This window comes from Myotis myotis, unplaced genomic scaffold (genome assembly GCF_014108235.1).
Source record: "Myotis myotis isolate mMyoMyo1 unplaced genomic scaffold, mMyoMyo1.p scaffold_m19_p_6, whole genome shotgun sequence".
In the NCBI taxonomy this organism is placed as follows: Eukaryota; Metazoa; Chordata; class Mammalia; order Chiroptera; family Vespertilionidae; genus Myotis; species Myotis myotis.
This window is the reverse complement of record NW_023416368.1, coordinates 20,876,516-20,889,397: the sequence shown is the minus strand read 5'-3', so window position 1 is coordinate 20,889,397 and position 12,882 is coordinate 20,876,516. Positions and strand designations below refer to the sequence as shown.

General features: G+C 52.6%; 2 protein-coding genes across 2 annotated transcripts in view; one reads left to right on the top strand and one right to left on the bottom strand.

Annotated features, from left to right (window-relative positions):
- TCOF1 (treacle ribosome biogenesis factor 1) overlaps positions 1-2,228 on the top strand; it is a 31,349-nt gene extending 29,121 nt beyond the window's left edge. Inside the window, exons 25-26 of the mRNA XM_036312110.1 lie at positions 679-722; positions 1,429-2,228. Coding sequence (XP_036168003.1) covers positions 679-705 — 27 coding nt within the window. The 3' untranslated portion in view covers positions 706-722; positions 1,429-2,228. The remainder of the gene's footprint in view (positions 1-678; positions 723-1,428) is intronic.
- A 1,239-nt stretch (positions 2,229-3,467) lies between these two features.
- Positions 3,468-12,312, bottom strand: CD74 (CD74 molecule). Its single transcript, XM_036312111.1, has 10 exons — positions 12,178-12,312; positions 12,005-12,147; positions 8,114-8,286; positions 7,832-7,911; positions 7,283-7,345; positions 6,444-6,539; positions 6,063-6,150; positions 4,903-5,094; positions 4,321-4,383; positions 3,468-4,043 (listed from the first exon to the last, which is right to left on the bottom strand). Exons 2-10 carry the CDS (start codon positions 12,079-12,081, stop codon positions 4,033-4,035), a joined length of 843 nt encoding a protein of 280 aa, XP_036168004.1. The 5' UTR covers positions 12,082-12,147; positions 12,178-12,312; the 3' UTR covers positions 3,468-4,032.
- Positions 12,313-12,882: the final 570 nt, after the last annotated feature.

The following is a 12,882-nucleotide window of genomic DNA, read 5'->3' as shown; positions in this document are numbered from 1 at the left end:
GTTCCTGGGGGTTTCAGGCCAGAAAAGGGACCTAACCTCGTCCCCAGGGGCAATGTGATGAGCCCCATCCTGTGCATGGCAGGTGACAGGGTGGGAGCTAGACCAGGGTCCTGCCCATCTCCATGGGCGGGAAGTGTGCAGGGGTGAGTTGTGACTCTAGAGTAGAGCCCCTCCAGGAGGGACAGGTCTGTGTGGAAGTCATGGAAGTGACCCTCTGCCCTGTCTGAGGTAGAAGGATGTCCTGTGGCTGGTGAAGGGAGGAAGCCCCAGGGCACAGGGAGGCTGTCACAGGTCCCAGGTAGGAGAGGAAGCGTGCCCCAGCTGGCAGGGTCCCCTCCACAGAAACACTCACACGTCTGCTTCATGGGTGATCAAGGCTGCTCACCTGAAGGCTGGGGGTGTGGGGACTCAGCACCTGTACAGATGTTCTCACTGGCCCTCCCTCAGGCCTTGGCTGTGTTCAGGGAAGCTGAACATCTGTGCCAAGTTCTGGGCTCCTTCCTTGAGAGTGGGGCACTGTCCCTGTTCTCAGGAATCCCTGTGCACCCGGCATCAGTTCTGGGGGGTAGGTGGGGAGGCCTCAGATCCTCAGGAGGCAGCCCTCATGCCCTCCTGGTGGGGGCAGCATGGGTGAGGAGGCCGTCAGGTACAGGAGTCTCTCACCTTCTCTTCTCACAGAAGAAGACAGAGCAGCAGCCTGTCTGAGGAGCACAAGACAGCAGGTACACTTCCTGGCCCAGGGACCCTTGCTGAGCATCTGACCCCTGGAGAGGGCGGGGGGATGGGGGCTGGAGTGAGGGGAGCTCCAGCATTGCCGTGGTCCCCAGGAGCCAGGCAGGACCTGGGAGGTGGGCCCCACAGGGAAGGGTGGAGAAAGAGATTCTGTCACTCACGGTCAGTGGCCGGCACCTGGTGCTCCCTGGGTGCAGACACTGCACATGCCCTAGGAGATGGGCACTGGGATGGCGCCTCTTTGTGGATGATGGTAAGGCTTGAGCTCCTCTCTCCCTCCCTGCAGTCCACTTCCTTTTCCTTGTAATCATTAATTTGAGGGCATTTGCTCATGGGAAAGAAGGTGGTTTCCCCGAGAGGAGCCATTCGATGGGCCTGTGCTTCCCGGGTGGTGGGGAAGGGATAACGTGCTCTGTGCTGAGCAGGCCCAGCAGCCCCACACCTGCTGTAAGTGCCTGCCTGGGCTGATGGCAGGCGTAAGGGAAGTTAGGCACTCAAGCACTCAGCCCACTTCCCAGGGCGTGACCAGTGCTAGTGTCCTCTGTAGTTAGTTAATGCCTGTCCCCTGCATCTGGATGCCAGGTTTTGAACTGATCTGATTCTCCTTGGTGCAGAAAAAGTCAGGAAATCTTCCATCTAGATGTGTTTCCTTCCCCATGGGTTGGAACAAATGTTTAATTTCCCCTTCCTCCCCAGAAGAAGATGGCCAGCCACAGAGTCGGTGCTGGCCCAGCCCACAAGCCCTGCAGAGGTTGGTCCAAGGAGGAGGAGGGAGTGTGCCCAGTTCCAAGACCTCCACTCGCTGACCCCGCACCTGACTTCCGTCCTGACACAGGACACTTCGTATAGATGTGTACAGTATATATATACATATATATATATTTTTAAGTGACATGCCCCTCCCTCCTCAGACCCAACATGCCCAGAGGCCTCAGGACCTTCCACCCCTTTACCCTGCAGACCCAGTGAGGCCTAGCCTCCCGCTCCTCCCACGGCCCTGGTCCCTGGCTAATACTGAGGGTTTGTCCTCCTTTTGTCAGTTTTTTCCTGTTTCGTGTTTTTGTAAGAACTCAGAAAATAAAAGACTTGAAGGAAAGGTGCAAGTTGCAGTGCACCTGGGGCAAACATTTTGCAATTGACTTATTCTTGGGAGTCTGGCTGACACTTGGAGGTGAACAAACCATTGCTCAGGATTTGTTCTTGACTACATGTTGAGGTTCTGGGATGCTGTGCTGAGTGGGACAGTTTGCCTCAGTTAAGTACCTGGTACTAAACTGGTGGGGGGGGCTTCCTGGAGGAGGTGGCATAGCTAAGAGGGAGCGCAAGCATGGCCATGGTTGGTTGCCAGGTGCTGGGGTAGGCCAGACAAATACCCAGAAGGCAAGAAATGGAAGGGGCGCTTTCTAAGCCACCTTTTGAAGTTCAGTTAGGACTGGAGTTGTGGGCAGGCCCTTTTGAGGTACCTGGTGGAGAATGGCTGTGGCGGGCACAGGAGGAACAGAAAACCAGTTAGGACTGAGTTGCCCTTGTATCCAGGTAACAAAGCTTCTGAAATAAGGAAGGCAAGGAGTAGATAAACTCGAAAGACATGTCAGGGTCTCCAGGACTTGATGGCCAGCAGTGCAAAGGCCCACTTCCCAGGGCCCAGGGCAGTGAACATGTGGGGTGGGGAGATTTTCCTTCAATGGTTTTAGCCGCCTGCTAAAGACAGCAAGGGGCTGGGCAGAAATAGTCAGCACGGAGCTGGGGAGGTCTTGGAGACTGAGGTTAGCATCCATCTATACCAGTGATGGCGAACCTATGACACGTGTGTAGAGGTGACACGCAAACTCGTTTTTTTGGTTGATTTTTCTTTGCTAAGTGGCATTTAAATGTATAAAATAAGTATCAAAAATATAAATCTTTGTTTTACTATGATTGCAAATATCAACAAATTTCTATATGTGACACGGCACCAGAGTTAAGTTAGGGTTTTTCAAAATGCTGTCATGCCGAGCTCAAAAGGTTCGCCATCACTGATCTATACCCTTACCTGGGGGCCCTTAGGCCCTCAAAGGTTCTCACTCCCCATAAATGTGTTGGTCTAGAAGTCCTGGTGGGCTTCACTGAAATGGAGACTTTACCCAGAACATTTTGGTTTTGGCCTCCTCTCGAAAGTCAAGAAATTTGGCAACAGGGGCTTCTGCTCCCTTCTGGCAACAACCGGCTGCTGGGTCCTTGTGTTGTTGCCATTTGACTTCTTAGTATAGCAATGATAAGGGTGTGAGGAGGAGGAGGAAGCGGGGCCAAGAGGAGCTGTGCTTAAAGAACTTTGGGCAAGAGCCTACTTCCTTTTGAAGCAGAGTATTCCTCTGGTTAAACATGGAAACCAAGCCCTAACCAGTTTGGCTCAGTGGATAGAGCATCAGCCTGCGGACTCAAGGGTCACAGGTTTGGTTCCGGTCAAAGGCATGTACTTTGGTTGCGGGCACATCCCCAGTAGGGGGTGTGTAGGAGGCACCTGATCGATGTTTCCCTCTCATCGATGTTTCTAACTCTTTGTCCCTCTCCCTTCCTCTCTGTAAAAAATCAGTAAAATATATTTTTAAACATGGAAACCAAGTGTGTCTGTGTTCTCCTGGCCCCACAGGCCTCTGTGTTTGGGCTCCCCCAGTTGCTTCCTCCCACACAGACCATTGGATTCAAGATCTTCAGCCAGTGAACCAGATCCCAACAGAACAGCCAGGAACCGAAAGTGTTCTACTTACTACCTTTTATTAGAAGCCATGTTGCTAAGGGCTGATGGCAAACTTGCTGCGCGGAGGGAACTGGGCTTTGGCAGGGTGAGGAGGGGCTGTGGTGGAGAGGCTGGTTCTGGGGAGAGGGAAAGGGTGGTTTATGCCCCAATTACATAGGCTGGAAAGCCAGAGGGGAGAAGTGTCGTCCCCTCTCCTGCACCTTCTCTCCTTGTCCATGGGCCTAGGTCTTGGGGCTCCATGTTGGAAGCTGCTGTGGTGTCAGAAATGGGGGTCAGCCTAGCTCATGGTCCAGCTCCTTGGGCCTTGTGTGTCTGCTGATTGATGGGGGCTTGGGCAGCAGGGCCCTCCTGGATTGTTAATCTGCTGTTCTGATGTGATTTCTGTCCAAGGATGATGGAGAACCAGGTGCCAGAGTCTCACGAAATGAGGTGCAGGGTGGGAGACGGCGGGAGCAGGGCATGTAAGGGGGAGGAGTATGTGGCTAGGTTTGGGGGACGGAAGAGAGCAAGGAAGCTGTGGCCATGCAGGGCTGACTGGGTGCTGGTGTCTTCAATTGCTGTTCTCACATGGTGGCTAGAGAGATAAGCAGCAGGTTAGGCTTGGAGTCACCATTGTCCCTGCCCCTTCCCAGCATCCAGGGGCCTCAGAGCAATTGAGGACTCTCCAGTGCCCCCTGCTCAGGTACAAGTACTGACTATGATATAGACACCCACAGCACTATTCCTCATCTCTGAAGTAGACATCTCAGGGAGGGTCCTGGAGAATGGACCAGGATCATGCTGTGCTGGGCATCCACCCATGAGAGAGTTGGCCCAACTGGGGACTGGGTCCCCTCTGGAGGGGCCCTTACCTTGGACCAGATCCTGCTTGGTCACACCCAACCCAGATGACAGATCCTCCATGTCCAGTGGTTCTGCAAAGGAGCAGCAAGGCCATTTGTTATGTGAAGTCCAGCTACTGTACCCACTGGTGAGGGGCCTGGGATTATTTCTTCCCAACCTGGGCACAGGCCGATCCTGGGAGAGCAGGTGCTGCCTGGAAGGATGCGTGCTGGATGGCGGCAGTGAAGTGTAATTGGGGAATTAAGGGAAAGGCCAGGAAAGGGGTGAATGAGATGAAATGGGTGGGTCTGTAGGACTTCTGGATGCACAGTGAATAGTGCACGGTGGGTGAGAGTCAATGAAAGGATCAGATGAATGAGTAAGTAGGTGAGTGTGTAAGTAAGGAGAGAAATGATAAATGGACGAACAGATGAGGAATGCACAGGGATGAAGATGGACAAAGCGGTGGATGCATGGCTGAGTGGCTGCCCCCCGGGAGCTTACACCTCAAGTGTCCTGGCCACATGTGTGCCAGGAGGGGCCTTTGGCCCTCAGCCTTCCTGGTCCTTCCTGCTCCTTTGACACTCCTTGGCACAGTGGCCACTGCTTACCACTGCAGTTATGGCGCCCACGGCTTCTGGTGTGGGGGACCTCGGTGCCGTTGGGGAAGACGCACCAGCAGTAGCCGATGCTCCCAAAGCACTGGAGCGGCATATAGTTGCCGTTCTCGTCGCACTGGGGCTTGAACCTGCCCGGGTGGATGGCGGGGATGCGGCTGGCCTCTTCCAGGCATTTGGTCAGTACTGAAGCGACAGGCATGGTGAAGACAGTGAGTGAGCAGACTCTGAGCCAAGGTCTCAGCAGAACAGAGATCCACATACCACTGCTGTGGGCCTAATGCCTTCTGCCCAAGTGGCTGTACTTGCTCTACCCATTGCACAGATGGGAAAACTGAGGACTGGACCAATAAAGTCCAAAATCAAAGAGGAAGTGAATTGCTGTGTGGCTAATTCATTTTAAAATTTGATGATTTCTTCCAACACTCCATGCCTATTAAAGCTTGGAATTTCACCCATGATTCTGATTTCTAAGGAAAAGCAATGGACACCTTGGTAAGTCTGAGCTTCTGTTACTGGGGGTATCCAAGTAGAGATGGGGGTTTGTTTGTGGAATTTGTAGAAGGGATTCAAACATAAGCTGGGAGTTGGTCGAGATAGCATCCAGTGCCTTCTATGAGTGTGATGAAAAAATCTGAGGCCCACACGGGTGGACCCCTGATTTTCTACTTCCTAAACTGAAGCCCAGAGGGAAGAAATGCTCAGCGCTGCATGACAGATTATGACCAGGGTTAAACATGACATTCTTCAAGGCTTTAGAGCTGAAAATCCTGGTGTACATTGTCCATAAGGTGGGAAAAAAGGTTCTCTTGTCTGGCATCCGCTGTCTGTGTGACTTCGGGGAGGTCCCTCTGAGGGGTGAGAAGGTCATTGAAATGACTCCTGGGATGTTTCAGGTGGTTTCTGCTCCAGGCCCACTTGCCCAGTGCCATCCTCCACAAGCAAGATGTACTCTGTGGGCCCTCAGATCAGGATGTGGGCCAGGGGGGCAGCCAAGCCCAGAGGAACAGGCAGGAGAGACAGGAGTGACAGTTGAGAGGCTGGGAGATCCAGTCGCATCAGGGAGCGCTCTAGGCTCTAACTTCTGTGGCTCTGGGAGAGCCCTGAGAGGGGTCTCAGGAACCCAATACCCCAAGGCTCCCAACTCCCTGTACCTTTTGGTGAACCTTCAGTGAGCTTCTCCCCCAGCGAATTCTTGCTCATTTCAAACAAGAGCCACTGATGCATCCAGCTCTCAAAGATCTAAAGGGGACAGAGGCAGAGGGTCAGGCTCAGTAGCCCTCCAACCCTGCCTGGCTTTGCCCCTAAGGGCAGAGACATGGAGGGCCAAGCAGGGCCCCTGCACCCCATGGTCCAGCTGCATCCTGGTTCCCCCTGAGAGAGCCAGAGGGCTTGGTCAAGTTGGTTACTCAACTCCAAGTGCTTTCCCGTGTTGGTGGCGTTCTAAGTTCTGATAAGCCGCCTCCATTTCCTGAGAATGGCCTCCCCAGCCCCGCCCCAGGAGAGAGGGTGCCAGTGCAGGGAAGCCTGCTGACCTTCCAGTCCAGGCCCTCCATGGTCTTCTTAAGGTGTTTCAGGTTCTCTGGGAAACTCTCTTTCATCTGTGGGTACACCTTCAGCGGGTCAGCCTTCTGCAAGATAGCAGGCAGGAAGGAAGGTTAAAAACTCCCTGGCCAGTAAGGTGAAATGTGCAACCCATGTTCCCCTCGTCTTCCATTCCGAGGGGTGGACTCAAGCTGCAGCAAGCTTGGACTCTGGACTGCAGCCATGATGGAGCTGGGGGAGGGGAGACAGTAAAGGCAGTCTAGCTGCACAGGTACAAGACCCCAAGGCTGGAAGGTGGGAGACCCAGGTTCCAGGACCAGTTACACCAGTAACCCTTCTACTCCTACAGATGCCTACTCACCTTTCATTCAGGTCTACCTCCTCCAGGAAGACTTTGTGGACCCCACCCTCAGCTAGGTTGGGTCCTCTGTACCTTTCCTCACAAACCCCCCTGCATGTCCCTCATCACCTGGTCACTTGCCTATTCCCCATGCTAACCTGGGATCCCCATGGGATTGGGACCTGGGTCTGATTGCTCCCCCTTGTGGGCCTAGAGCCTTGCACAGTGCTTGGCACAGAGTAGACATGCAGTAAAAACTTGAGAAGGAAAAAGTGGGTACCTCGGTTTCTCAATCTCAAACACTCAAAAAAGGCGGGGTAGTGGCGGGACTGGAATACATACAGAGTTTAAGGGCCACTCTTGCATTCCTTCACTAACTTGGTGAGCCCATATTGAATGTCTACTATGAGCCAAGGTGTGGGTCTTGGAGTGCGGCCTTGCCAGGGGCTTGTGTGTGCAGACAGGGCTACCCAGCCGGGTCCCACTCACCAGGAGCAGGTGCATCACATGGTCCATTGTGGTGTTGCCGTACTTGGTGGCGTTCTGCATGGGCTGTGGGAGGAGGAGTGGGGGGTATCAGCACTGGCCCCCAGAGGAAGGCCCTGGCATGGAGGCAGTAGCTGGGGCCTGGGTAAGAGTCTAGAGTCCCAGATGCTCCATAGGCCATCTCTACCACCTCCAGATGCGAGAGCTTGTGCAAGTCACTTTACCTTTCTGCCTCAGTGTCCCTGTTGGTCAGATCTGCATACGTTTTCCCACCCAGGGCTTTGTGGATAGCAACATTATCCGTACATAAGGGCTTTGAGAATAGGAGGGACCATGAGATGCAATGGAGCATGAGCAGCACCTTGTAAACTGTAGAGAGCAGGCCCTCATGTCAGGAATGGCCCCCAGCCCTGGAATTCCTCCTCTTCCTGAGGTGGCCCTGTCCTCCCTCAGCTGGGCTTTTCCTGGGTCAGCTGTTCTGCCATCCTTGGCCCCTGCCCTCCATCCAGGCTAGATAACATTGTCCCCTTGCCGCACTGCAGTTGTCCTTACCCCCTGGAGCAGGCCTTCCATGGGCAGCGCCTGCATCAGCATGGGGGTGGCCACCCGCATCTTGCCCACAGGCTTGGCAGCTGTAGAGTCAGAAGGTACAGCATGAGTGTGGCCCCAGTGCCCAGGGAAGAGGGTACTCATATCCGGGGCCCAAGATTTCAGACCCAGATGAGGAGGGGCTCGACTTCAGAGAGGACAGTGGGCCCAGCCAAGTGCAAGAATGGGGACACGGAGGTGAGGAATGGTGGTGGTGGGGTGTCAGGATGGAGGTGGGGCACGCACACTTGGGAAGCTTCATGCGCAGGTTCTCCAGCTGCAGGTTCTGCGAGGTGACAGTCAGCTTGTCCAGCCGGCCCTGCTGCTGGTACAGGAAGTAGGCAGTGGTGGCCTGACCAGCCAGGAGCAGAGCCACCAGGACAGAAAAGCCTGTGTACAGGGCTCCGCGGCTGCACTTGCTGTTGGGGGGAGGGAGGATACGTCACAGGAGTCCATGGAGGTGGCTGCCCTGAGGACTGGCTGGGAATGGGGGAATGTGTCCCCCCATTTCCATCAGCCCACCCACCTCCAGCTACCCCAACACACACACATACACATGAACAAGTGCCTATGGACATACAGCTTAAAGACATTCCCCCAGCCCCTACTTCCAACCACTGCTGGCCCTCCAGCCCTTCAAGTTGAAATCCTGGAGCTGCCCCTGGGTCTAGGCTGAGTGGAGAAGAGCCAAGGACAAGTGCCTTGTCCTCTCTCGGCCTCAGTCCCCTAGGTTCCCTCTGCCAGGGGGTCTCCTGAGAATCAGGCCTGCCCTCAAGGGGGGGAGGGGGAGTTACCATCCTACCCGCCCAGCCCCTGCATTAAAATCAGAAAAGGGAAGGAAGTGGGACGTGGACAGCAGAGCTTGCAGGCCCACCTGAAAAAGAGAAGTGAGGCCTTGCCATTTTAAGAGTAGGTTGGGGCATCAGACTGTGTCGGGCTGGAGCTGGGCCAGGCACCACCCCCACTGGTCCAGACTCTGTGTCTTTGAGCAAGTCTCTGCCATTCTCTGGGCCTGTCACTGGGTACCTCTCACTTCAGCATTTCTAGGCTTTGGTAGTTTTTGGAGAGCTGAGTGAGGGCATAGAAGTATTTCAAATGGTAATGTCCACTCAGAAGGGATTTCTGCAGGAGTATGGTGCCTAAGCTGGGTGACCTGGGGGAATTTCTCATGTTCTCTGGACTGGCTAGCCGCACGGGAAGGTGGCCAGACCTCAGACCTCAGGGAGCCCTAGCAGCTATTGCCTTGGGTGCAGTTTGGGGCACATGCCTAAGTTACAGTACGGGGGTTGGGGGGTGTAAGGATCCTGCCCCAGGACCATGAGAGCTCCTGGCCTGTTTCTCTGGCCTCACCCCAGCGGTGGCACTGCTAGGACCCCATTGGACTCTGTCAGGATGAGACTGTACCCTATTTACTCCAGCAACCAGCAAGGAGGTTTAGGAGACTCCAGGACAGCCTTCTGCCTAGTAACTCATGACATCACAGATATAGCTCATTCTCACTGGCTTCCTGCTTGTCAGCCCTCTGCACTTTCTGGGGCAAGGCCAAGCCCAAGGCATTGTTATTTTAGAAGGAGAAAGTAAAAACTCTGTGTGGGGAAAGGAGGAGACCAGACAGGAGGGAAACAAATCCCATTCTTGGCCTTTCCGAGCCTCTAAGGATGGTGGAAAGCCCACCCAAGTCTGAGGCTTGCCTGGAATCACGGTCTCCAGCTCATTATCTACATGCCCACTCCCGCAACCCCACACCCAGTCCAGTCCCAGCTCTGCCTCTGACCATGTGAACTTGGGAAAAGCCCCTTCCCTTCTCTGAACCTCAGTTTCCTATAAGGCAGGGGTCCTCAAACTTTTTAAACGGGCCAGTTCACTGTCCCTCAGACCGTTGGAGGGCCGGACTATAGTTTAAAAAAAAACTATGAACAAATTCCTATGCACACTGCACATATCTTATTTTAAAGTAAAAAAACAAAACGGGAACAAATACAATATTTGTATTTGCATGTGGCCCGCGGGCCGTAGTTTGAGGACGCCTGCTATAAGGCCTAAGAATCTAGAGCAGTGGTTCTCAACCTTGGCTGCACATTAGTATCACCTGGGAATCTTTTTAAAATCCTGATTTCTGGGCCTCATCCTCCAGAAATTCTGTTTCTTTGTTACTAATGTTGTGGCCCCACCCCATAACAAAGAAACAGAATTTCCGGAGGATGAGGCCCAGAAATCAGGATTTTGAAAAGATTCCCAGGTGATTCTAATGTGCAGCCGAGGTTGAGAACCACTGGTCTAGAGTTATATATATTGAGGATGAGACCACATAATCTAAGTTGAGGTACAAACATCTACTCAAGAGCTGGTATATTAAATAAGATCCTGAGGACAAAGCTCTCAGCTCCATTGCTAGCACACAGCACTCCACTGGTAACACTGCTGTTCTCAAGGGAGTTAATAGTTAACTTTAACATCTAGCTTCCTTCCTCTTTATACATCTTGAATGCCTGTCCCCTGGGTTCTGGACCAGGGCCAACTCATCACCCCTCTGCATTTCCTCCTTTCCACTGCCTCCTTCAATAATAATAAAGTAATTGGTCAAAGTCGGGAGCCAACCAGAACTAGCAGGAATGATGATTCAGGTGTTGCCAGGCAGAAGTCTTCACAAAAGGGTCTGAAACTGGCTCAAGTCTGGACCTGAGCCAGTTTTAGAAGCAGTAACTGAACTAAAAGGAAAAACAAAGATTTGAGAAGGGGGGAGGAGTGGCACCCTCTTGAGCCCACACTAGGTCTGCAACTCACTGGGTGGCCTGAGCAGGACAGGTCCCACCTCCCTTCTCTGCAAATTGTACTTCTAGAAGAGGGGCATTTGGTAGATAGCTCAAACTTTGAAACCAAACTAGTCCTGGGTTCAAATTCTGACTCCAATATTCACTAGCTAAGATAACTTAGGTAAGTTGCTTACCAAAATGAGCTTTAATTTTCTCATGTAAAAATGGGAATACAAGTACCTGACTCAGGGTTCCTGTGAGAATTAGGGTTAAGTTTAGCATGTAGTTATGTGTCCATAATTACTAGCAGTGGCTGGGAACTAGCAATAAGTACACAGTGAACGGGAACTATTATCATGACTATTGTCATTATTATTACTGAGACTCAGAAAGAAGCAGTGATTTATCCAAGTCACATGTGACAGTAGAGACCCTGGAGCAGAATTCAGCCATCAGGGGAGAGCTGGCTGGCCCTCCTAGCCATAAGATCCCCAGGATTTTTCACAGACCACTGCTCTAATGGTCTGTATCTGGTTACCTGTGCCCCAGAACACAGATCCTCATGACTTCTCTGAGTGTCTCTCTCAAACCCCTTTCTGCCTGGCAACAGCTGACATCAGATCTAGCTGTAAGTCCCAATAACTCACAAATTAATTTTTGGAGATTGGGGAGAGCAGGGGACATTTGGTAATTGCATTCTAGCCACCACCCTTTGTTCAGAGAAACACATGGGTGAGACCATCTTGAGGCTGCGAGATGGGCATGGGGGTACCATTGATGCAAGGGAGAGGGGCACAGGCAGAACACAATCCACATCAACCCTCAGCACCTTCTAGAAATTTAGCCAGAGCTCCCCTTGCCCTTTTTTTACCTCCTTCTAACTTCTCTCAATCCCCACTGTGATGGCCAATGCCCCGTCTACTCTACTCTTGATACAAACACGTATGCCCATCCACGGTTAGTAGGAGGGAACTCCTCTATGATGAGCGGGCTCGACCAATCTTTTAGAAACTTTGTCCCTCCATCTAGGATCTATAACACTTTTAAAATCTGGTCCAAGATTTCTAACCTAGGCTTCATGGCCCAGCTTCCGGGGTTCTGTCAAGCCCCTGATATTGTGTGAAACTCTGGGGAGAAAGTCTGAGCTCTTTTCTGATTTTCAGAAGAGACATACATGACATAAAGTTAAAAGCTCTGCACTACAGGAGCTCCCTCATTTTACAGGAGGGAGAACCGAAGCCCAGGGCAGGCCAGAGACTTGCTCAAAACCACCCCTACATTGCTCGAGTTAGAGCCTAACTCTATGCCTCCCGGGACTCCGGTCTGGTGCCCCTTCCCAGTGCAGCCCAGGATTTGTGTGCTCTCTCCTACTACTCACACATACCTCTCCTGGGCTCCAGGACGCTGGCCCAGCATGGGCAGCTGCTCATGGTTGGAGATGAGGTCACGCTGGTCTTCCATGGTTCTGCCTCTGGTCTAACCCAAGCCTCTTGCTGCCTCTGCTGCTGCTGCCTCTGCTGCTGCTGCCTCTGCTGCTGCTGCCGCTGCTGCTACTGCCTGCGTGTCTGAGACGCTGAACCCCTGGCTCACCTCTTGAAGTTGGGGCTGAGGAGAAATCTGATTTGTCCACAGGAGGCCACCTGGTAGAAGTGGAAGTGAAAGCCACAAAGCTGGAAATACCCTGACTTGGGCAAAGCTGCCTTTGATGGAGCAGGGTAGGGAGGGGGAGCTTCCAAGGCAGGTAGAAAGGCCAGCATGCTTTTTTATTGGCTGCCCAGTGCTCTCATCACTTGTTTCTGGGCAGACCTTTGGATTCATAAGGCTCTTTGAAAGTTTCGAGAAACTTCACTCCCTAGACAGGAAATCATTTTGAAGCAGAAAATGCCTTTGTTTGTCTCCCGTCTCACCCATAGCTATGTGGATGCAGAAAGAAGCTACTCACCCTCTGTAAGCTTAGACAAGTCCCTCTCCATCTCTCTGGCCTCAGTTATGTCATCTCAAAATAGGGGAGGAAAGTTGGATTTAGTGTTCCCTCTGCTGTCTTCTAACTCAAGCATTTTAAGAACCTGAGTCCATGGTTCTAAGTCTCTGGTACTAATACTTGCCAGCCTGTACTAAGCCCACCTTTGTGCCAGGCCCTGTGCTAATTGGTTTACATGCTTTGTTCCCATTTAACCTTTATAGTGACCCTTTGAGGACTGTTTTATTATCTCCATTTACAGATAGAGACATGGAGGCTTTGAAAGGCTATGTGCTTGCCCA

What these genes read in the sequence shown, in the direction of transcription:
- CD74 (XM_036312111.1), bottom strand. Translation starts at nt 12,081, where the DNA reads ATGGAAGACCAGCGTGACCTCATCTCCAACCATGAGCAGCTGCCCATG. An exon ending in CGTCCTGGAGCCCAGGAGAG is followed by an intron (nt 8,287 to 12,004) that starts GTATGTGTGAGT and finishes TCCCCCCAACAG; the next exon opens with CAAGTGCAGCCGCGGAGCCC. An exon ending in ATGTGATGCACCTGCTCCTG is followed by an intron (nt 6,540 to 7,282) that starts GTGAGTGGGACC and finishes GCTATCTTGCAG; the next exon opens with AAGGCTGACCCGCTGAAGGT.